Source organism: Podarcis vaucheri (assembly GCF_965113315.1).
Source record: "Podarcis vaucheri genome assembly, chromosome: 13".
Taxonomy (NCBI): Eukaryota; Metazoa; Chordata; class Lepidosauria; order Squamata; family Lacertidae; genus Podarcis; species Podarcis vaucheri.
The window spans coordinates 15,437,810-15,462,109 of NC_138751.1; the positions used below are offsets into that span (position 1 = coordinate 15,437,810).

A 24,300-nucleotide genomic window follows, 5' to 3' on the forward strand; every position below is an offset into this window, starting at 1 on the left:
ATGGGAATTTAAAAGCCCCTTTTCTAACCATGCTTAGTACCATGATGTCAGCAACCAACAAAGTATCTGAAGAAAGATCTTCTCCAGATATATACTAACTGAAGCGGCATTGCAGCAAAAGAATCTTCAGTGCTTGGACTTCCCAATGAATGGTGCAGAAGTTCCAGTTTTGATGCAGTGGACATTTGTCATCTACCTGAAAATTATCAGAAAGCTAAAAGAAATGTAAGGTCTATTTACCATAGGTTACCTAAGGTGTGGTTGGTTGGTTGGTTGGTTGGTTGGTTGGTTGGTTGTTTAGTCGGCTGGCTGGCTGGTTCCTTCACTCATAAAAGGAAGGAGATAGTGTTTATATGGTTTTTAAGTAATTCTGTTTTAAGTAATTTAAGTAATTGATCAACGTATTGTGGGGGGCTTTTTGTTATGTTGCAGGTAGCTATTGCATAATTTGTTTGTGGACATGGTTACATGTTACAGGCCCGAGGTGACTGTACATTAGTGGAAGTTTCCATTGTTGTCTCAAGGAGATGGTGTAAAAAAACGCTTTAGGTTTATGAAATATTTTAGCACATGACCTCAAAACTCTCCAACAGGGATCCGTACTCAATCAATTATTTATTAGGTGATCACAGACTTACTAAAGGGGTGAACCTGGAGTTCATTGGAGTCTTCCTCACCATCTGAACCGAGCACTGATAGATCAGTATAGTTCAAATTATTTTAAAGGTGCCTAGAATACAAGAGAAACCACATTTAAATTTGAAAGGAGCAATTCTGACAAATAAGCCTGAGATCCGGACAAAAGGGAATACTTATTCACACAGCGCATTGCTAAGCTATGGAAATCGCTACCACAAGGTGTGGCTTTCAAAGGGTCTCAGACAAATTCATGGAGGATAAGGCTCTCCACACTGGCCTTATGGGTGGTATGGCTCTAAATACCAGTAGCTGCGAATCACAAGTGGGGAGAGCTCTGCCGTGCTCGTATCCTACTTGTAGGCTTCCCATTGGCTGGTCACTGTGGGAACCGGATGCTGGATGAGAGGGGCCCTTGGTCAGATCCAGCAGGACTCTTCTTATGTCGACAAGAGTTGATCGTAGGTTAGTTGAAAGACTGCAAAGTCACACAAAATGCATTGTTCACAAATACTAAAACTGTTACCCCTTGCATACGTTTCCAAGGGGTTGGTTCCATTGAACTCAGCAAGACTTACCTCTGAGTAAAAACAGAAAAATCAGGATGTAAATCTTCTATTTGACATACCTAAGGCACTTGAATTACAGGCTGGTGCCCATTTTGCAAGCATTCAATTGACGAGTGACCTCCAACATTCTGGACCCAGAAGAGGGCAGAGTGGGGTGGAACTGGGGGCAGAACAGGGTGTAGCAGGGCGGGTGGGCTTATGTGCATTCCGCCAATGCACACAGGGGCCACGAACACAATCCCACACAAATCAGGGGTTGCCTGTAATTCTAACCCTGGTCTCTTTATCTGCAGCTCTTGTTATGTCTCCAGGAACCCCTCTGGATGATGACATGAGAAGAGGCAACCAGTCCTGTTTGACTGAGATTGTATTTTTGGGCTTCTCAGATTTCCAGAGCATGCAAGCTCTTCTTTTTTTGCTGGTACTAATATTCTACTTGGTGGCATTAATTGGGAACAGCCTGATATTGATCATCACAGTTGCTGAGCCAACACTTCACACACCAATGTACTTCTTCCTCTGGAACTTGTCCTTTTTGGAAATCGGCTACACCACATCCATCATCCCAAAGACGCTTGAACATTTACTGTCAGAGAATCAGACCATATCCTTTGTAGGCTGCGGGATTCAAATGTATTTCTTTATTCTCTTTGGTATTACTGAGTGTTGCCTTCTTTCTGTCATGGCATTTGACCGCTACGTCGCCATCTGTAAACCCCTGCAATACTCCAGCATCATGAGCCCTAAAGAATGTGCTCTGTTGGCTGCTATTTCATGGGCCATTGGTAGTTTGGTGGCTTTGGGCCAGTCCATTTCTATATTTACTCTTCCCTATTGCGGCCCTAACAGAATCAGCCATTTTTTCTGTGACATTCTGCCCGTTTTGAGACTGGCTACCACCGACACCTTCAAGAATGAAGTGGCGGTTGCTACGGTAACTGTGTTCTTTATCCTGGTACCATTTTTGCTCATCCTGTTGTCGTACATGCTCATCATCGCCACCATCCTAAAGATGCCTTCAGCCAAGAACAGACACAAAGCCTTCTCCACCTGCTCCTCACATCTCATTGTCGTTTCTCTTTTCTACGGAACTGTCACTTTCACCTACGTTCGACCCAAATCAGTCTATTCCCTAGACAGCGACAGGATCCTCTCTCTCCTCTACACAGTAGTGACACCATCATTCAACCCAATTATTTACAGCCTGAGGAACAAAGAGATAAAAGCTGCTTTCAAGAAATCAATAGCAAGGAAGGAAGGTCTTCCTTAGATAATAATCTAGCTGTATCAAACCAGTTCCATTTATCTGTTGCACTTCAGCAGGAATCCATTGATACTGTATTTTTACATTGTTATAACCTGCCCAGGGACTTTATAGTGAAGGACAGGTAAGAAATAGAGATGATAAGAATAGCAATAACATTTAAGGCATTTATATACTACCTAATCATTAGCATCTGTAAGGGGTGTACATAAACTAAATCACACAGAATAAACCAATAAAACTGAACAGGTGCCTGAACATTTCCTTAAAACACCTGCTGGAATAAGGAGATCTTTGTCATGTGCTTGAGGTTCAGTGTGGAGGGTGGCTAAATAATAATGCTGGGTGGGTGGGGGGGTGAGTTGCAATGCCTCTTTGTTCCCTTTCCTCCACCTCCCCGTGGTTGCCAGCGATGACTCCAGGCTTTGGGGAGTCCTGGGAGAAGATGCTCTGGATGGATCCCTCTCTCACTCACTGATATCCTCATTGCCTACTCACTTGCCTCCTCTCACCTCCAGCCACACAACCACCCAGAAGCAGCATAAGGCAAATGGAGGCTGCTGCCCTATTGCTTCACTAGTGTCACTGCTTGTTGAGTGATGGTGACCAGGAAGTGACAGTGAGCAACAAGGGTTAGCAGTGCCTCTTCCCTCTGGAGTGTGGGTCTCAGAAGAAGCCCAGTGATGCTGACCTCTGACACCAGTCCTATGAGTTTCTCTTGGATTTAGGAGTGGGTGGTTGATACTTCCTTGCTGGTTGGTTTTTCTTAATTACGTTTATATCCATCCTTTCGTATCCCGGTGGTATGCATGGCTGGACACATCAAGGAAGCATTTCAGTTAAACATGTTGCAAACTTTGTATGAGAAATCAGAATAAAAAAATCCTGCATAGCAACCACCTCAATGTCGTCTATCTCCTTCTCTTCCGCTTCCTGTGAGCTTTCCAAGTGTGCCGCTCTATGTCAATCTGGGAACTCTTGATGAAGGCATTCCTTCATTTCCAGAGTCAGATTCTTCCCAGGCATTCGATTTAGCCACATCCCTGACAAGTAGGGAGCAGGAGGACCTGAGACTTCTGCAGGTGCTGAAATTTGGGGTTTTTAGCAGGGTAGCCAATACAACTTGAAATCTAAAATTCTGGTTCACAAACTGTTTGGGAACATAAAAAAAATTCCTTCCAGTAGCACCTTAAAGACCAACTAAGTTAGTTCTTGGTATGAGCTTTCGTGTGCATGCACACTTCTTCAGATACACTGTAGTTGGTCTTTAACTTAGTTGGTCTTTAAGGTGCTACTGGAAAGATTTTTTTTATTTTGACTATGGCAGACCAACACGGCTACCTATCTACTATGAGAAATCAGGTTAGCAAAAACGGGACTCCACAACGCCATCCGGTGTCACAGTGTTGGAATGCATAAACAACGCATACAAAGTGATGTTTCTTTGCCAGTGTAGCTGAGTCCCATGTTTCTTCCATTTCCCCATTTCATCCTCACAACAAATCTGTGGGGTTAAGTTAGAGATAGTGCCCAAAGTCACACAGTGAGCTTCATTGCTGACTGGGGATTTGAACCCTGGTCTCCCAGGTGTTAGTCTGACACTCTAGCCATTACACCACTCTGCTTCACAGCAGTGACCATTTTGCATGCGTTCAATTGACATGTAACCACCAACATGCAGGTCATTTTGGACTTGGAAGAATGGGAGCAGAACAAGGGGTGGAATGGGGGGGTGTGGAATAGGGCTTATGTGCACTCTCCCAATGCACGGGGGGCTAGGAACACAACCCCCATGCAAATTGGGGCTTGCCTGTATTATTTATTCCCTATGATGCATAAGAGCATAACTACATGTTAGGGAAAATCGAACTCAAAGAGGGCATGCCGTTGGCATTGGTTGATTCCTCAGTTCAGGAAGGCTCTGCACTGCAGCTGGGAAGTCCGCTCCACTTCACTGTGGGGAGGAGTTGTGTGGCCACCCCCTCTCCTCCGGGGTGGGGGGACAAAGTCCCACATTGCCCGGGGGATCCTGGCCACGTCATCGCCCAGCCGGCGGGAGCTTGAGTTGGTCTGCATTGACAGGGCTCCCCCTTCCGGTGGTTTACCCTTACTGGACTCCCTGCACAATGGGCAGGAGTCATATAGTCGGGTCCATTCAATGCCTAAGTGAATACTGCTCACAGTCTGAATCAATAATGTTGTGGCCAGAATTTGCCCAATAACATTAACATAATATCTGTGTCCTGGTGTCTTGCTGCAAATGGTGACCAGTTATGTATTTAACTTTTCATCTTCTAGGAGCCAGGCCACTGCAATGGGAAGAAATACCTTAATACTGGGTTAGGAGCTGTTGGGATCTGTGGATACTGCCTCATGTGGTGAGCCACTGAGCTGCAGGTAACAGCTTCTCAGTGATGCACCCTGAGGTCCTAGACTCACTCCTTATTTCCAGGCCACTGGATCCCCCAAGGCAGGAAGACATATAACTGGCTTCTTATTTCAACAGAACTTTGCTCAGGCAACACAGATTTTTATTATTTTGGTCACAGACCAGTTCCAGCCCACATACAATATCAAGGAAGTCATAAAACACGAGAGATACATTTGAATTTGCAGTTAGGTATAACAGGGACAATACAGATATAGCAACAGTTTAAAAATATATAAATTAAAACTTAGTCACCAACATAGAACCTAAAATTATCATTTAAGGCCTTAACCATTATGATAGCACAGCTTGTTCCCTAAGTTTTATGGCAATCGCACAGAATTTGGCTACCCTTAACGTGATCTCAGGGATTTTAGACATTGAAGTTCGGAGCTCAAGCAACATGGTCTTCCAGATCTCTGGCATATTGTTGTACCCTTAGTTGTGCTTTGGACTATCCCCTTGACTTTCCTCCAGGCCACACTTTTGGTTGGCCCTACTTTGCATCCTCTTTGAATGCTTTTTCCAGACTCAGGTTTGTTATTGAACAGTGATGATCTCTGTTGTTTGCGTGCATGGATGTGTTTGTATTCTAAACCTTTGATGATTGCATTGCTGGAATGCAGCATACTGTAGAAAGTTCAAAGTCCCATCAGTTGCTCTGCCTATTTTTCACCTCTTGCCACTGCTGTCATGGGAAGGTTTCCCACAAGGGGAAAGCCACTTCTGAGCTAGAGAGGAGGTGGGGTTGCGGGCCCACCCCCTCCCCACGCACGCAGGGGCTGGTTCTCAGGCCCCGCAAGAGCAGGGGAATCCTCGGGCGCCAATACCTTTCAATTCCTGTAATCAATAAAGTTGTGGCCTTTTACGCCCATTAACCTTAAATAATGTGTCTGGTGTCTTCATTTCACAAGGAGGGAGGGTACTTGCCACGCAAATAGTCCTTGTGCGAAAAGAAGTTCTTGTCTCCTTGTGTTCTAGAAATGCCCTTAAAGTGTGCTTTCGGATCCCCTGTGGAAAGTGAGGGAAATAATGAGTCAGAAGGAGGAATTGCTTGAGGAGAAGAAATACAAATAGTTTCCCTTTCCTGAGACTATTAAGGAGAATGAAGCCTAAAGAAGATTGGTGAAGCTTGGATAAGTCCTTTGGCAGTAAGCGAGAGCCACACTTCTAAGACCAGAAGGATGGAAATTGCACCCTGGAGAATATAGTAGCAGACAAAAAGATCAGGCTGGTGAAGGATCTGGAAATTAGGGACAGAACTGCTCAAGAAAGGAAGTCATTGAAGGAAGATATAGCTAATGGCTCCATAAGGAGATAATGTCACAGGAACCCAGTGACAAAAGCAGGCAGGAATGGATATTTACTGATTGTGAGTGAATCATCAGGTGGGCTTTGAAAAATGCACAGCCTTGTTTCGTCACCGCCTGTGCCTCTCATCCCATCTGCATCTATCTAAGGCATTTGTGGTTTTTTTACTTCTGATGCTATTCATCTTCAGTTCTTCTCCACAAAGTACATCTCAGCAGGAAAAGACAACTAAGAACCTCCAAACCCCCCCCCCACATGCTTTTCATTTTCTTGTGTAATGGTTAAGATCTTGAGATATGAGCTGAAGGCAAGCACATCAGGCAAAGACATGGGAAAACAACTCTGATGTAGGTGAGTTTCTCCCCCTACACTCCAAGATCCAAACATCAACCATATTAAGATCCTCCTTTCAGAAGTGACAGTTGTTGAACAAGCACTGTGTGTGTGTGTGTGTGAGAGAGAGAGAGAGAGAGAGAGAGAGAGAGAGAGAGAGAGAGAATATATATCCCACCTGCTCTCGAAGGAGCTCAAGGTGGTGTTCTTCATGGTTCTTCCTCTCTCCATATTATCCTGTCAACAATTCTGTGTGGTAGGTTAGACCGAGAGATGGCGACTGGCCTAAGGTCACCAGTGAGTGTAACAGCTGAATGAGGATTTGAACCCTGGGCTCTGAGGTCCTAGCCCAGCACTACACCACACTGGCTCCATATGTGTGACTCAGAATGCTGTGAGAACGGTGTTTGTGTGGCTTGAGAAGAGAATGCAGAATGAGTTGGGATCCAGGACTGGGAAGGACACAGCTGTAGACTTTCCTTGAAAGGAAGGGCATGTGTGATGAATGAAGGGTCAAGGGTGAAAGAGGATCCTGATGAAATGGAACAAACTGTGGCATAGAGCAGACCGCATTGTGTGATCTGACTTTTGGGTGTGCCTGTCTTCCAAGTTAAGAGTTCTTTTGCCTCCAGTCTTGTGATCAGGGCTGGGCATTCTTCCACAGCAAGTAAGGTTGAATTCTGCATCCTCTGTTAATCAAATGCATTTGTGGCTGCTTGATAATTTATGGGTAGGTTATGGGGAGGGTTGAGTGTCTCAGTTAGGTATGGAGCAGGGGAGGAGAACCTCAGGCCTAGGGGATGAATGTAGCTCTCCAGGAGGCCTCTCTATCTCACCTAGAGGAATGTCCCTGGTCTTCATACTCTTCTCAAGTGCCCCTGCCTGCTTGGAACCTGATGTCAGGTAGCAGATGTTGTGGAGTTTGCCTGAGTTCTCAGAGAGCCTGTGGACAATACTAGAAGGACTAACAGTTTGATTCTGTAACAGGTAGCCTCATATGTTCATACGAAACCCTGACCCCCGAAGCTCAGCCCCCTTTCAGTAGCTTACCAGTATGCACCTTGAGGACTAGCTACTTCCTCCTTATTTACAAAAACAAACAAAGCAGAAACAATGCTAAAATTCATCATATATACAAATAGCGCTCTCATTTTGCTGAGCACTTGTCCTTATGTAGCCAAAATTATACCATCTGCACATAAGAGGGAGGTATCAGGAGGCTCGGGGCAGCCTCAAGGTTTTTCTAAAGCTACAATTTATGCTTTTTAGGGGAAAAAAACCAAGTAGGGACCATTGCAAATAGTCCAATTAAGACTGTGCATGCTCTGTGACCATGGAGTATTGTTGGACCAGGGGTGGGGGATGGAAAACCAGGTGGGTTGGCCAATGGAATGATTCTGAACATGAGCACATTTTGTTGCCAGTCCCCACTCTAGGACACCGACCTTGAATAATTCTATTTATGTTAACCCACTTACTCATTTCTTTGATATGCAGTCAGAGCCTATGCAATGCAAGTGTTGAACCATGTACACCAGCAGTTCTCAACCTGCGGGTCCCCAGATGTTGTTGGACTACAATTCCCATCATCCCTGAGCTCTGGCCTTGCTAGCTAGGGGGATGGGAGTTGTAATCCAACAACATCTGGGGACCCACAGGTTGAGAAAGGTACACAGTCCTATGTATAGCTGAAGGCTTGCAAGAGAGAGCTTCATTCTTTCATTCTCTCCTCTCCAGCCCCACACTCATTCTCTTAAAGGTGTCATGTATTTGATAGACAAGGACCACCATTTTTGTGTGCAGAATCCTTGTAGAATCCATGCATTGCATACAGAAGGCTATGGGTTCAATAACTGGTATCACCAGTTACAAATGATTGCTGGTAAGATAGTTGGAAAGGCATGTACTTGAGACCTTAGAAGTCCACTGTCAGAGTCAATAATACCGGGCTAGATGGACTGATAGTTTAAGGCTGTGCTGGGGAGTCCATCACCTTTTAGGTGCTGTTGGACTCCAACTCCCATCAGCCTCAAACAACTTGGCCAATTGTCAGGGCTGCTAAGAGTTGTAGTTCAGGAGTATTCAGAGAGTTACAGGTTCTTTGCCCCTGGTCTAAGTTACGTTCATATGTTCACATGATCTTTCTAGGTTCAAGCTACCACCATGAATCCAACAGACTTCGGAAACCATACAATCATTACTGAATTTCTCTTGCTGGGATTTGGGAATTTGGGTCGTCTGGATCTCCTCTTCTTCTTCATCTTCCTAGTGATCTACATTGTGACCATGGTGGGCAACATCCTCCTCGTTGTACTGGTGGTATCGGACCACAACCTTCACACACCCATGTACTTCTTCTTGGGAAATCTGTCTTGCTTAGAGATCTGCTACAGTTCCAACATTATGCCCAAGATGCTAGCTGGCCTCATCCTCTACCAGGGCAAAGTCATTTCTGTGGCAGGCTGCATGACACAGTTTTATTTTTTTGGTTTCCTGGTAGTTGCAGAGTGTTATCTCTTGGCTGCCATGTCTTATGATAGGTATGTGGCAATATGCAAGCCGTTGCTCTATGTGATTGTTATGGATGGCAAAACTTGCGTTCAGCTAGTGGCAGGGGCTTGGGTAAGCAGTTTGCTGGTTATTAACCTAACAATATGTTTAACCCAGCAATTAACCTTCTGCGGTCCCAACACAATTGACCATTTCTTTTGTGACTACAGCCCATTGTTGAAGCTGTCTTGCAGCGACACCCACATGATGGAGCTAGTAACTACTCTTCTGGCAGGCCTTTGTTCCCTGCCACCCTTTGTTTTAACTCTGGCTTCCTACAGTTCTATCATACGAGCCATTCTGAGAATCCCGTCCACTGTCGGAAAGCAAAAGGCCTTCTCTACCTGCTCCTCTCACCTCATGGTAGTGTCCATCTTCTATGGCACGATCATTATTGTCTACCTGTTACCAAGAACGGATGCAATGCGAGATTGGAACAAGGTCTTTTCTCTCTTCTACATAGTCCTGACCCCATTGCTCAATCCCCTTATATATAGCCTGAGAAACAGGGAGGTGCAGAATGCTTTGAATAAAGTGCTTCTTAAATTACTCATTTACAGAACTGTAGCTTAGGACGCCTGGCTACTTAGGACTGTGGCCACCTAAGTCCTACTCAGAGCAGACCCATTGAAATGAAGGAACCAAAGTTTCTCATGTCCACTGACCACAATGGCTCTACTTGGAGTTGGACCAGCACTAGATACAACCCTTGTAATTGTCTTGAAGGGAGGAGTCAGGGATCTCAGGCACCTCCATATGGCCTTCAGTGCTTTCCCCAGGCCACTTGGCTCAGGTTCCCATGTTTGAACCCTCTCAAGCACTTCTCCCTGGCCAGAATGTGACCTTGAAGTGTAATGATAATGCTGGCTGAAGTGTGGTGTGCATGTGTATAGAAGAAACCTTTGTGTCTTGTGTGACTGGAACGCCACTGACAGTACAAAGATAAGATTCATATCCATTCCGCAGATCACTTTCATCTCTTGACCTGCCTATCACTTGCATCTGGCCCCTGGAAGGTTGCCCACAGTGGAATGCAGCCCTTTGGCTGAAAATTTCCCCCCCCCCCGACCCCTTCTTTGAAAGATATCATATTCCTTTGGAAGGGCCAGCTTTTGGCAAAACATTATGAGGCTGGAGTTTAATTCACCTGCATCTCAAAATTCTGTTTTTCCATGGATGCCTCACACAGATCTTACTATACAGCGGTTTGACTTGCAACAAATGCTTACTCCTCGCAGTCATGGCATTTGATCACTACTTAGCCATATGCAAACCGCTTAGCTACACGACTATCATGAACTTCAAGGTCTGCCTCTAGCTAGCAATTGCTTCCTTGTTAACTGGCTTCTCGGTGTCTTCCCTAGCCGTTGGGACAGTGTCCACAATGCTTTTTTGTGGTCCCAATGAAATCGACCATTTTATTTGTGATATGGATCAGTTAACCAAACTCTCCTGCAGAAAAAGCATCCTGGCAGAGATAATTGTCCTTATCTCCTGCTCCATTGTGACTATAGGGCCCTTTGTGTTCATCATCGTCTCGTATGTTTACATCCTGTCAGCCATTTTGAGAATTGCCTCCTCCACAGGGAGACAAAAGGCCTTTTCAACATGTGCTTCCCACCTCTTAGTGGTGAGCTTATATTATGGGACCATCATGATCATGTATGTGATACCTACAAAGAATCAGTCCCCAGGCTTCCATAAGGCAATATCTGTCATGTACACCGTTGTCACGCCAATGTTTCATCCTATCATATACAGCCTCCGGAACAAAGAAGTAAAAGGAGCCTTCAAGAAACTTGTGTTTCATAATCTTGGCATGAATTAGGACATCTTTGCCAATCTGGAGTCCTCCTGATGATTTGAACATCATTATTATTATTATTATTATTATTATTATTTGGGTTTTTTATAAATTTTTTATTGGTTTTACAAAAATTTTTAAACAATACAAACAAATAAAAAGACATACAAACATGTATAATTTCATAACCTTTTTTTCATAGCCCTCACTTCTCGGACTCCCCCATACCTCCCCTTCCTGCATCCCAATGTCCAAAATTATTTCAGCAACTTCTAAATATTTTTATCAAACATATGTTCTTCTAATCTTTCCTTCAACTTAATCTTATACCGCTGTAATCTCCTTTTCTTTCTCAAAACCTCGACATTTTAGCATTCATCAACTTTATAATAGTTCTTAAGATAGATTTTAAATTTCTTCCAGTCTTCTTCCACCGTCTCTTTCCCCTGGTCGCGGATTCTGCCAGTCATCTCAGCCAGTGTCATATAGTCCATCACTTTCATCTGCCATTCTTCCAGAGTGAGTAGATCTTGTGTCTTCCAATACTTTGCGATGAGTATTCTTGCTGCTGTAGTGGCGTACATAAAAAAGTTTTTATCTTTCTTTGTCACCAATTGGCCGACAATGCCCAAGAGAAAGGCCTCTGGTTTCTTAGGGAAAGTACATTTAAGTACCTTTTTCATTTTGTTATATATCATTTCCCAGAAACCCTTAATCTTTGGACACGTCCACCAAAGGTGATAGAAAGTACCTTCAGTTTCTTTACATTATTATTATTATTATTATTATTATTATTATTATTATTATTATTATTTGTATACCGCCCTATACCCATAGATCTCAGGGTGATTCACAATATAAAACTACAGTTACCATCATCCCTAACAACTGGCCATGCTGGATAGGCTTGATGGGAGTTGGAGTCCAAAACATGTGGAAGGTACCAAATCAGGGAAGGCTGTTAGGGTGATTGTGGTACTTCTCAAGTTACTTCAGCAGTATGGGAAGTTGAACAAAACATTGGTAATTCAGGGTTCAAATGCTGGGAAAAGGTCTCTGCATTGTACACATGAGAAGATATACCCCAGACCCTGGACTGGTGGTAATAGTCATCTTAGAGTAGAGATTTGGAACTTGTGCCTTCCAGACAACATTAAACTGTACAGTGGTACCTCTGGTTACGTACTTAATTCATTCCAGAGGTCCGTTCTTAACCTTAAACTGTTCTTAACCTGAGACACCACTTTAGCTAATGGGGCCTCCCACTGCTGCTGTGCCGCACGATTTCTGTTCTCATCCTGAAGCAAAGTTCTTAACCTGAGGTACTATTTCTGGGTTAGCGGAGTCTGTAACCTGAACTGTATGTAACCCGAGGTACCACAGTACAAGGATATGTCACATACAGAGATTCTAAAAGCAAGGGTGGGAAAACTTCTTCAGCCCAACAGCCAAATTCACTTTTGGGCAGCACTCTAGAGGCCGTGTGCCAATGATGGGTGGGGCCAGAAGCAAAAGCAGGTGGAGCAATAGAGGAGCTGAGTACCTTTGTGCCACAGACTGCATTTCAGACACAAAGAAGGTTCTACACCATCCCATGCAAATGCTTCTCTTCGTCCAGGCAAGAAGAGCCATTTTCACAGTTCAAGGACACATTTCAGCCAGGCAAAAGCACCCAAGGAGAGAGTGTCACAGGGCCAGTGAGGGCTGTGTACTGGGGAGAGTCCCAAGAGCCACATTTGGTACATTGAGCACAAGTTCTCCACCATGCTTTAAACCTGTGGTGGCCTCTACCTTGTGGAATGATGCCCCCAAGGACCTCAGGCAGGTGGTGAGGCTGTGGTGCGACCCTAGGTGGCGTTGAAACCAAATCCCCTGGATCCAATGCTGTGGGTGGAGCCTCCGCAAGTGGAGTGGTCTGAGTATGTGGTAAGTCTGGCAGACCCTCTGAAGTGGCTTGGTTCGGCTCCACACTGGCAGTTTGCGAGGGAGGTGTAGGTGGAGCCTTGCCATCTGTAAGTGTCTCTTCTGGAGCCACAAGCGCAGTTGGGGGCACCACGGTAGTGTCCAAGTCCCCAACCCTGTGCCTAAGCTGGTCTATGTGCCGGCGCCACAAGCGTCCGTCTTCGAGTGCCACCTGGTACGAGCGAGGTCCAGTGACTCCCACTACTGTGGCTGGCACCCAAGGAATGTCCCCCCGCATAGTTCCGGGCAAAGACCTGGTTTCCTGGAACAAATGACCATGGCGCGTTGGCACAGCCTGGGGGTTCGGCCACGGCAAAGTCCGGGTGCAGCCGGTCGAGCGGTGACCTGAGGCGGCGGCCCATAAGCAGCTCAGCAGGACTCCGCCCTGTGGCCGCATGAGGGGTGATGTGTTGCACGAACAAGTATTCGGCGACCCGCTCGTGCCAGTCTCCCCGGTCCAGGCGCACCAGTCTCTATGTGGAGTGGGGGTCAAAATTAAAAACTGGGTTTACACCATGCACTGGACCCCATATAGTGTATTAATAGGACGTGGGTAATGCTGTGGTCTAAAGCACTGAGCCTCTTGGGCTTGCGGATAAGAAGGTTGGCAGTTCAAATCCCCACAATGGGGGGAGCTCCTGTTGCTCTGTCCCAGCTCCTGCCAACCTAGCAGTTCGAAAGCACGCCAGTGCAAGTAGATAAATAGGTACTGCTGTGGTAGGAAGGTAAATTGTGTTTCCATGCACTCTTGTTTCTGTTATGGTGTTCCATTGCGCCAGAAGCGGTTTAGTCATGCTGGCCACATGACCCAGAAAGCTGTCTGCGACCAAACGCCGGCTCCCTCAGCCTGAAAGCGAGATGAGCGCCGCAACCCCATAGTCACCTTTGACTGGACTTAACCGTCCAGGGGTCCTTTACCTTTTACCTTTTTAGCTAGTGTATTAATGTAATTCTGTGTAACATTATTCACTATACAGATCTGATGCACAAGAAATTGGCACAAAGCAAGTAAGTATGCCTGGCAGGGGGTTGGACTCGATGGCCCTTGTGGTCTCTTCCAACTCTATGATTCTATGATTCTAAGTACAACAAGTGTAATTTTACAGCAGATACAAACTCCATTCAGCAATGGGACAGCTGCTGCTGCTCTGTCTAACCCTGGCAGGCAAGGCTTTAATATGGTGTTTGGGTTGCCAGGTCACATGACTGAGTTGAAGAAGCTTAGGATCCAGCCTAAGCCCCTCGCTCTCAGGTCCCACCTCTGCCATGCCCCAAGAACTCTCCATTTGGGGAACTACACCGGCCTCAGCTCAGCCAGCTTCTGCTGAGCCAGGATGAGCTGACTGCATCAGCATATTTTTGGCTGAGCTGGGGTTGGAGACTTAATGCCAGTGGAGCCCAGCTAAGCTGAGAATCAGCCAAATGACCTCAAGATTAGTACAAGAGGAATATGAGCAAATGAAATAAAGTTCTCTAATTACTTGTACATGATTCTAGACATTCATAGCCTGCTCCTCATGTAGCAGCCTCCAAGGGTAACCCAAGGAAAAAAGAAAATTAAGCAATGTAAAATAATTAATCATATACAACAGGAACAGAGCAGGGGGAGAATGACCACCAAATAAAAAAATTAAAGAGATCTAAAATGGCTGGCAGAATAAAAAGGGAGTCAAAGGGCATCAAGGTTGGCTTCCCTGGGGAAAGCGTTCCAGAGCCATAGAATAGATCCTAACAAAAGTCGCCATTTACCTGACCTCTGGTCTGGGACACATATCTTAGACACCATTTGGAGTGCTCGGGACATAAGTCAGTTAAGACTCCATTCAGTGTTGCTGGGGGGTGGAGAGACAAAGCCTGCATGGTAAAAGGGAATCTAGCAGTGCAATTTCTTTGATTCACATAATTCACGTATGGGGGAACTGTTTTCAGCCCAAGGACTGGATGGAGAACTACCCAATGGTGTAGGGGTCATTATAATGTCAGGTGACAAAGGGGCTCATGGTCAGTGCTGATTGATTGTAATTTAAAATAGATCATCAATTTCTGTTCTTTTTCAGAGTTTGAGTTACTGTCGTAGAAAATGGTATAGGATAGGGTCATTGTATCTTAGCCATATCTTCCTCCACCACCATCACCCACTCCACCCCCCCCCCCGCTTCCAGCTCTAGAGGCGTTTATGAACAATGACCCTCTTCAAAGCCCCTTTCACCTCCCTATTTCTGAGACTGTAGATCAAGGGGTTCAACATGGGGGTAATCACCCCATACAACATGCTCACCATCCTGTCCTGGTCTGGATGGTGGCTGGAGGAAGGCCTTAAGTAAGTGAAGAGGATTGTCCCATAGAAGAGGCACACCACAATTAGATGGGAGACACAAGTGGAGAAGGCCTTGCGTTTCCCATCGGAAGAACGGATCCTAAGGATGGCAGAGATGATGTGGATGTAGGAGACCAGCATCACCATAAAAGCCCCCACACCCAAAATCCCACCAACAATGAAGACTACCATCTCAGCCACATAGGTGGAAGCACATGATAAGGCCAAGACTGGAGGGATGTCACAGTAGTATTGATTGACTCTATTGGATGTACAGAAAGGTAGAGTGAAAGTCATTACCGTGTGCAGCAAGGAGTGGAGGAACTCTGTGACCCATGTACCAGCAGCCATCTGAAGACAAAGCTTCTTGCTCATGATGACCGTGTATCGCAGAGGGTTGCATATGGCCACATAGCGGTCATAAGCCATGGCAGCTAAGAGGAAGACCTCTGTCCCTGCCAAGGCTACCAGGAAGTAGAGCTGCAGCACACAACCAACAAAGGAAATGGTATTTCTCTCTGACAAGAGGTTCTCCAGCATCTTGGGTACTGTAACTGTGGGGCAGCAGATGTCCAGCAGGGAAAGATTAGTGAGGAAGAAATACATGGGGTTGTGCAGGTGGGAGTCAGCTTCTATTGCAAGAAGAATGGTGCCGTTCCCCAGCAGGGTGACCAGGTAGATGAGCAAAAAGGCAGCCAAGAGGGAGAAGCGGACAGCTGGGAGATCAGAAAGGCCCATTAGGATGAATTCTGTCACCACGGTGGTGTTCTCCATTTCTCCCCTGTGCGAGGAGCTTTCCTGCAAGAGTTTGAAAGCAAAAATGTGACATAGTAAACATCTTGGAGGCTACAGGCATACACAAGTTAAGGCCTTCTTTGCTTTTCATATAGCTTTGAGTCATACTAAGCAGGAATTTGAGGTCCCTGCTCAGACACTTTATCACTCCTAGTGATAAAGTTCCTAGCAATCACATTCATGCCCTGTACCTGAATTTCCTAGAGACCAATGTTTGACCTATGTGAGAAACACAATGCTTAATAATAATAATAATTTTTTATTTATACCCTGCCCTTCCTGGTTCAAAAACCGGGCTCAGGGCAGCCTACAACAAATTTAAAACACTTAATTGTAAAAGCAGCATAAAATACAGTATATAGATGGTTCTTAGATCAGATCATCTGACAAAGTCATTTTTAGGTCTTTAAATTGCTGAGACTCGTCAGAGCTTCTTTGTGCATTACATGTAAGTGGTGATAATGTCAATGGCCAGCACCCAGTGTGGAGCTGGAACCCGTGTAGTGTAGCTACGGGGCTTGATGGGGGCGTTGTTAAGTAACTGAGGGTCTCATGGACCCTGCCACAATGCCACACCACCTATCATGGTAAACAGATTTCCATGGGGTGGGAATGGGAAGCAAGGGGAATGGCAAGGGGGTGATCAAGAAAAGTGAGTGGGGACAAAAGCCATAGTTGAGCAAATTTGTGCCCTCTTTTTAGAGCAGGAGGTCCAATTTGAATGCAGTATTATTGTCTCAGAAAATCCTGTCCACATCTGTCAGTTCATGTGAATGTCCTCCCTCATTCTATCTGGTGCCTCTCATGAGATGAAGACTTTGTGGCTTCACCCTCAGCCTGATTTATTCATCCTCCCCTTCCCTGCCTGTGTTCTATCTAGCCTGATGAAACGTTCTGAAGAACTCATTACATTGTGGGTGACTTGATAAAATATTGCCCTCGTATGGATTTACAAATGTATTTATACCACTCTCATCTAAACTATTTTTCTGTTCATCTGAGCATCCCTTCTAGAGAGCGCTCCTTTTTTTTTTAGGAAGAAATGTGCCAGTAATCACTATGAAGTTGTTACAGTAAGTGCCACACATTGCGAGGGGGGAGGAAGGTCCCAGTACTGTGTACCTTTGACTATACCCAGAAAAGAGCACTGCTTCTAGAACATTCAGTGTACCACTCTCATTCCATGTACACTTGCTTCATTTTATGAGTCTCATTTCTTTGCACTTCTACATTTAGAAACATCACTCTTTCCGTCTTCCCTAAGCCTTGATCTTTGTCACAACGATAGTCTCATTAAGCTAGTATCTACTGTAATAATACTCACTGTCAATGACTGGTGCGTTACCATTTCTCCAAACAGTCACTCTTCAGAATGCCTCTCATCCGCCTTGAGATCAAGGAAGGATTGTCCATTCCTCTGGCAGCTCAAACTTCTCCTTTCAACCTCAACAGGAGCTCAAGGGAATAGCAGGCCTCAGAGCACATAAGCAATGTCAGGAAACATCTCTGTTCACCACCTATGGCCAATGTCAAGACCAAGAGTAATGGCTGATTTCCCAGCACAATAAACTGCAGGGCTGTGAATAATTGTCATTCAAGATATCACTCCCTAGATGTTAAGGAAATCAGGCCAATATTTTATGTACGCCAGTTCACCAGAGTAAGGAACTGTTCTAGTCCAGTGTTTACACAAAGCTCAGTAGTTTAAGGGACTAGGTCCTTTTTGGTGGGCTTTGCTCATACCTCATGCATACCCACCAACACCTTGAAGACAAAATCCGGGATACCATCTTCCCAGACACCATCTTCCTGTTAGTTATCGTGAGACTATGGTGGCCATTTTGGTTGCTGTGATCTTGTGGAATTCCACACCATGGTTCCCCCCCCAAAAAAAGTGCTTTTTCTGGGCACGGCACCTAAAAAATGGTGTTTTGGGGTGCCATGCAAGATCGGGACCTACATCTTTCCACTGTGGTGGTGGTGTTGTTGTTCAAACCAGTGGGAGGAGCACAGCAAAGCAGGGGCAGGACTTGGGCTGGATGTATTTTTGGATAACTTTCCTCAGACCCCATTCTTCTCCTCTTGAAACAAGAGGTCCCCAACCTCCAAGGTGACTTCCATTCCAAGATACTTGTAATCTGTGCAGTGTTTAAAGTGTTTTTAAAATTGTTGGGAGGGGGGGTCAGTTCTGAGTGACACCAGCAGGGAACGGGAGCTAAGAAGATCTGATTTGTTTCAGTTTTGCGTATAGTTTGGTAGCGACACTGCTAAGTAAAGTTTCCTCCTTATCTACTCACTGTGGATCATTTGTAATCTTGCGAATGCTACAGTGCCAGAGCAGGTCACACTTTTTCTGTGAGTGGAATGGAAATAGTAAGAGAGTTCAACCATGGAACAGTCGCCCACAGAAGGTTGTGAACTCTCCTTCCTTGGAGGTTTTCAAGCAGAGGTTGGATGGCCATCTGTCATGGATGCTTTAGCAGAGATTTCTGCACTGCAGGGGGTTGGACTAGATGACCCTCAGGGTCCCTTCCAACTCCATAATTCCATGATTCTATACACTGGAGTGGGGAAGTGATTAAAAACTCTAGTAATTTATATCAGAAAACTTGTGGCCAGCTTGCATTTCCTGGGGTTGGAAATGGAGTGGGTTTCCCCCCTAGAAGTTGAAAAGTGATAAATGAAGAGGGGAAAGTTGAAGAGACGTTCATGTTCACAGATCAGAAGTAAGAAACACAACTATAAAAAAGTGGTGTGGCAGATTTTATTGACAGTGAAACTGGATTACACAACACATCTCAACATGTTAGATCAAAAGTCCAAACAGATAATTAATAGTGGCATCTATTTATGTTTGTCATTCCGCTAACATTTCAGTGTGAAGAATTAAGATTACATATGTGATTCCATGTTTCTATGATTTATTTACTTCATTTTTATGGCACCCATCCGTTTCAAGGCAATATACACAAAACCACACAGACACACTTTACCCCCACAATAATCCTGTGAGGTAAATTGAATTGTGTGATTGGCTCAGTGGGGACTTTGAAAGTGGATTTTCCTGGACCTCATCTGAAACTCAAACTGTGATATCATGCTTAGATATAGCAGAGTTGGATGGCAGCCTGAGGGTCATCTGGTTCAACAACCTCTCCTGTAATTCGGGAATCTCAAAGCACCCATGGCAAATGGTCACCCTGTTGTTGTTTAGTTGTGTCTGACTTTTCATGACCCCATGGACCAGAGCACGCCAGGCACTCCTGTCTTTAGGTTATATTAATTAAAATATCTGCACAGTGCAGGGATAGACAACTTGCTGCCGAACCCTCCAGATATTTTAGACTCCAACTCCCATCATCCTCTACTACTGGCCTGGCTGAATGGGACTGATAGGAGTTGTAGTCCAAAACCATGTTTTGGACCCTGATATCTCTTACCATCAGGAACATCTTCTTGACAATTAGTTTGACAGTCCTATCTTGTAATTTGAATCCATTTGTTTGGGTCCTACCATCTGGAGAAGGAGGAAGCAAGCTTCCTCCATCTTCCATGTGACAGCCCTTTAGATAATTAAATATAGCTTTCATGTCTTCTCAGTCTTCTCTTTTCCAGGCTAAACATAGGAGACGGAGAGGATAGCTATCTTCAAATATCTAAAGGGCTGACACGTAGAAGATGGAGCAAACTCATGTCAGGTGACAACTTCAAAGCAGGTCATTGTCAGCTGATCAATCGTAATTTAAAACATATTAAATTATGCTCTTCTTTTTCAGAGATTGGGTTATTTTGGTAGATAATGATATAGGATAGGATAATTGTATCTTAGCCATATATTCCCCCCCTTCCAAATTTATTGGCGTTTATTAATAATGACCCTCTTCAAAGCCCCTTTCACCTCCTTGTTCCTGAGGCTGTAGATCAAGGGGTTCAACATGGGCGTAATTACCCCATACAACATGCTCACCAGCCTGTCTTGATCTGGATGGTGGCTGGAGGAAGGCCTTATGTAAGTGAAGATAGTCGTCCCATAGAAGAGGCACACCACCATAAGATGAGAGGCACAAGTGGAGAAGGCCTTGCGCTTCCCCTCGGAAGAACGGATCCTAAGGATGGTGGAGATGATGTAGATGTAGGAGACCAGCGTCACCAGAAAAGCCCCCACACCAAAAATCCCACCAACAATGAGGACAACCATCTCAGCCGCATAGGTGGAAGCACATGATAAGGCCAAGACTGGAGGGATGTCACAGTAGTATTGATTGACTCTATTAGATTTACAATAAGGTAGAGTGAAAGTCATGACTGTGTGCAGCAAGGAGTTGAGGAACCCTGTGACCCATGTACCAGCAGCCATCTGAAGACACAGCTTCTTGCTCATGATGACCGTGTATCGCAGAGGGTTGCATATGGCCACATAGCGGTCATAAGCCATGGCAGCTAAGAGGAAGACCTCTGTCCCTGCCAAGGCTACCAGGAAGTAGAGCTGCAGCACACAACCAATAAAGGAAATGGTATTTCTCTCTGACAAGAGGTTCTCCAGCATCTTAGGCACCGTAGCTGTGGGGCAGCAGATGTCCAGCAGGGAAAGATTAGTGAGGAAGAAATACATGGGGTTGTGCAGGTGGGAGTCAGCTGCTATGGCAAGAAGAATGGTGCCGTTCCCCAGCAGGGTGACCAGGTAGATGAGCAAAAAGGCAGCAAAGAGGGAGAAGCGGACAGCTGGGAGATCAGAAAGGCCCATTAGGATGAATTCTGTCACCACGGTGATGTTCTCCATTTCTCCCCTGTGCAAGGAGCTTGCCTGCAAGAGTTGCAAAGCAAAAATGTGACATAGTAAACATGTTGGAGGATACGGGCATACACTTTTGCTTTTCAAGGTGTTGCTTTGCTTCTTTGCTTTTCAAGGTGTTAGGCATATAGCCTTGAGTCATACTAAGCAGGAATTTGAGGTCCCTGCTTAGACACTTTATCACTCTGAGAAGCAAAGATTAGTTCCTAGCGATCACATTCATGCCCTGTACCTGAATTTTCCAGAGACCAATGTTTTGCCCGTGTGAGAAACACAATGCTTAATTAGATGGTTCTTAGATCAGATCATCTGACAAAGTCATTTTTAGGTCTTTAAATTACTGAGACTTGTCAGAACCTCTTTGTGTGTTGCATGTAAGTGGTGATATTGTCAATGGCCAGCAATATTGTCAATGGCTTGACAGGGAGTTGTTAACTAACTGCAGGGAACATGGAGACTGATAGTTTTATATACAGTGGTATCTCGGGTTAAGTACTTAATTCGTTCCAGAGGTCCGTTCTTAACCTGAAACTATTCTTTACCTGAAGCACCACTTTAGCTAATGGGGCCTCCCACTGCTGCCGCGCCGCTGCCACGTGATTTCTGTTCTCATCCTGAAGCAAAGTTCTTAACCTGAGGTACTATTTCTGGGTTAGTGGAGTCTGTAACCTGAAGCGTGTGTAACCCAAGGTACCACTGTACTCACTGCTAGATCCTCTTCCTCCTGGTCAATTGCTGATTCATTATTTACGGCTGGATTTTCTCACATTCTCCCTTGTGCCTGTCACCACATGCAGACTTTATTGTTCCACCATGAGCCTGATTTATTTGTCCTTTCCCTGCCATTGTTATTACCTGATGAAAAGCTCTGAAGAACTCAAAAGCCTCCACATCATTTCATAACATTTTGGTTGGCCTGATCATAGTATTGCCCTTATACGGATTTTCATCTCATCTAAACCATATTTTTATTCATCTCAGCATCCCTTCTAGAACATTTTGTGTACTGCTCCTGTTCCATGTACACCTGTCTTGATATATGAGTCTCATTTCGTCAAACTTATAAAATTACCAAACATATCTTTTCCTGTCTTACTTAAGACTTTAAGTCACAAGGATGGCCCCATTAAGCTTGTATCTTCTAATACTCACGGTCAGTGATTGGTGCGTTTCCATTTCACCAAACAGTCGCTCTTAAGAATGTCTCTCATCTGCCTTGAAATCAAGGAATGATTGTGTGTTCCTCCGGCAGCTCAGCCTTCTCCTTTAAGTCTCGCCATAAGGAGCTCAAGGGAATAGCAGGCCTCAGAGCACACCAGCAGTGCCAAGAAGCATCTCTTTGCCTACCATGACCAATGTCAAAAGAAAAAGTGATGGGTGATTTTCCAGCATAATAAGCTCCAGTCCTGTGAATTATTGTCCAACTCTACATTTCCATTATTATGATTTTTTGAATACATGACTCCCTAGAATGTTAAGGAAGTCCAGCCCATGTTTTATGTGCTCCATTTCACCTGAGGATGGAACAGATCTTCTCTAGGTTCTACACAAAACTCAGGAGAATAGCAGCCAGGCAGGAGCTGTGACTATGCTTAAGTGACCTTAGCTTTCAATGGCGAGAGAACAAATTCCATGTAACAGAAAATAAGCAAGACCTGAGTAGAGAGATCATTTTCTGAACCTCCTGCCTAGAATCCCTTAGTCATGTGGGGGTGGCAGTAGTATTCAATGGGGTAGTATTCAATGGGAGATTTTGTATGCGAGCTGGAACTGGTCTGTGACCGAAATAATAAATTCATTCATTCAATGGGGGTAGGCACTTTGCATATGCTCAGAGCCACCTTCTTTCTTACATCCCAGTATAAGTCATGGCTGAATCCAGGCACTAAGAGCAAGCATGAAGACTCAAACCAAGGAAGACTGTCCATAAAAATGTCTATAATTGATGGTACTCAGTGACCTCCAGGATGAAGCCCAAGCCCCATAGTGATGCCTGCAAATATTGATATTGAAATTTAACTATGGCCATACACACTTCTCTCCTCCGAAAATGGGACCATGCAATTCTTTCCTACTCCTTAATGAGTCCCAAAGAGCATTGTTAACATCTATGGTGCAGTCTCCATCTCATCTGCTACCACAGAGCTCCTACCAGAAAGGTCCTCAGATAAATGCTCTGCATCCATGGTGATGTAAAAATAATGCCACCAAGAGTAATTATGATGTCATCCGAACTGAATGGATTTGAAGTCACAGGGATTAGCACACATAAGGCCAATTTGGGAGACGCTATGCACCATCCCTAGTGCTTCCTGCTCAATGACATGGTTGCCCTGTGTGGGGCCTCCACCATGTCAGATTTCAACTCTAGAAGGAACTCTCCTCTACAGGAGACAATTTCTTCCATATAGAAAACTAGATGCAAGAGAGAACAGGTGTTTTGTCTTCCATCTGAAATGGCAGGAATCATCCCTGTAGGACTTTCTCACTCTCTCTCTCTCTCTCTCTCCCCTGCGATAAAAAAAATGATAAATTCCAGTGATGTGGATTTAAAACTTCAGTTGCAACTAGGCCCAAATTAGGTCTGAAATACTAGGGGATTGTTTGTTTTGTTTATTTAGGAAAGCATTTATATATTGTCAGTTAGTACAACAGAACATGGCTGTGTACAACAATGTATACGATAAAATCTAAAACACCATAAAAGCCATAAATAATGCTCATTATAGCAACTGCATTAAACAGTTACGTAGGCCTGTCTACATAAAAAAGTGTTGGCAGAGTTAGTAGATATTGAATGCTTTATTAATTATCCCTGCTACCAACATGTGTTTTCCACAGGAGTTTTAGAAATCATCGTATGGAGGGAATCAGTTCTGAGTGACACCAGCAGTGTCGAGTAACGGCTCGGCATCCGAAGAAATCAGTCTCACACCATGATGGGTTCCGAAATATTGCTGCTCCTCAGGGCTACTGCAGCACAGCTTTTATTGTGTGAAATCAGAAAGATACAAAATACAAGCGAAGCAATTTGTTCTCAGCCAGCAGATAAGGACCTTCGCACTAGACCATGCGAACATCAGGCCATGCTACGTTAACCAATCATGTGGGACAGCACGAGCTATTCACGCGCTGTTCATGCTCCAAGGATGCTTCTAGCTATGAAATCACCCTTCAATAATAAGAACTTTGCTCATGCTCTCATGTGCAAGCAATCATTTTCCCACACAGCAGGGAAAGCGAGCTAAGAGCATCTTGCTAGTTTCAGATTGGCATATTGTTTGGCAGCAGCACACTGCTTTGTGAAGTTTCCTCCTCCCAATCTACTCTCTGTGGATCATTTGTAATCTTGCAAATACTTGTTTTTCAGTGTGTCGAGTGTACATGCAATATACCTGAGTGGGGAGGTGATATTTGAAAACTCTGGTAATTTGCATTGAAAGACTTGCATTTCTTGGGTATGAAAATGAAGTGAGTGGATTCCCCCCCTAGGTGCTGAAAAGTGGTTAATGAAGAGTGGAAACTTGAAGAGAAGTTCA

The 24,300-nt window shown here is 44.7% G+C and overlaps 6 protein-coding genes across 9 annotated transcripts in view; 3 read left to right on the top strand and 3 right to left on the bottom strand.

Annotated features, from left to right (window-relative positions):
* The window catches only part of LOC309517116 (mitogen-activated protein kinase 7-like), a 179,189-nt gene that overhangs the window by 105,795 nt on the left and 49,094 nt on the right, over positions 1-24,300 (bottom strand). The window lies entirely within an intron of this gene.
* Positions 1,537-2,475, top strand: LOC309516503 (olfactory receptor 10A4-like; the record flags this gene model as incomplete). Its single annotated transcript, XM_082195266.1, has 1 exon — positions 1,537-2,475. The coding sequence occupies one exon, from the start codon at positions 1,537-1,539 to the stop codon at positions 2,473-2,475; it is 939 nt and encodes a 312-aa protein (XP_082051392.1).
* On the top strand, positions 8,729-9,664 carry LOC309516504 (olfactory receptor 11A1-like; the record flags this gene model as incomplete). Its single annotated transcript, XM_082195267.1, has 1 exon — positions 8,729-9,664. The coding sequence occupies exon 1, from the start codon at positions 8,828-8,830 to the stop codon at positions 9,662-9,664; it is 837 nt and encodes a 278-aa protein (XP_082051393.1). The 5' UTR covers positions 8,729-8,827.
* OR5AU1 (olfactory receptor family 5 subfamily AU member 1) lies at positions 9,761-10,919 on the top strand (the record flags this gene model as incomplete). Its single annotated transcript, XM_082195270.1, is given in 3 exon segments — positions 9,761-9,802; positions 10,281-10,406; positions 10,410-10,919. Coding segments are annotated over 3 exon segments (678 nt in total).
* On the bottom strand, positions 15,015-21,799 carry LOC309516720 (olfactory receptor 5V1-like). Of its 2 annotated transcripts, none has more exons than XM_082195518.1 (2): positions 21,468-21,799; positions 15,015-15,972 (listed from the first exon to the last, which is right to left on the bottom strand). In XM_082195518.1, exon 2 carries the CDS (start codon positions 15,946-15,948, stop codon positions 15,022-15,024), a length of 927 nt encoding a protein of 308 aa, XP_082051644.1. In that variant the 5' UTR covers positions 15,949-15,972; positions 21,468-21,799; the 3' UTR covers positions 15,015-15,021. The 2 variants fall into 2 exon arrangements, with proteins under 2 accessions (XP_082051644.1, XP_082051643.1); XM_082195517.1 differs by lacking the exon at positions 21,468-21,799 and adding an exon at positions 17,294-17,445.
* On the bottom strand, positions 18,811-22,938 carry LOC309516719 (olfactory receptor 5V1-like). 3 transcript variants are annotated; one of them, XM_082195516.1, is made up of 3 exons: positions 22,914-22,938; positions 21,914-22,104; positions 18,811-20,773 (listed from the first exon to the last, which is right to left on the bottom strand). In XM_082195516.1, the coding sequence occupies exons 2-3, from the start codon at positions 21,935-21,937 to the stop codon at positions 19,823-19,825; spliced, it is 975 nt and encodes a 324-aa protein (XP_082051642.1). In that variant the 5' UTR covers positions 21,938-22,104; positions 22,914-22,938; the 3' UTR covers positions 18,811-19,822. The 3 variants fall into 3 exon arrangements, with proteins under 3 accessions (XP_082051642.1, XP_082051640.1, XP_082051641.1); XM_082195514.1 differs by lacking the exon at positions 22,914-22,938 and adding an exon at positions 22,797-22,908; XM_082195515.1 differs by lacking the exon at positions 22,914-22,938 and adding an exon at positions 22,793-22,907.

Coding starts and splice junctions, on each gene's coding strand:
- LOC309516720 (XM_082195517.1), bottom strand. CDS start 17,317: ATGGTAACGCACCAGTCATTGACA. Junction 15,973..17,293: donor TAACGCACCAGTCATTGACA/GTGAGTATTATT, acceptor AAACTCTTGCAG/GAAAGCTCCTCGCACAGGGG.
- LOC309516719 (XM_082195516.1), bottom strand. CDS start 21,937: ATGGAAACGCACCAATCACTGACC. Junction 20,774..21,913: donor AAACGCACCAATCACTGACC/GTGAGTATTAGA, acceptor CAACTCTTGCAG/GCAAGCTCCTTGCACAGGGG.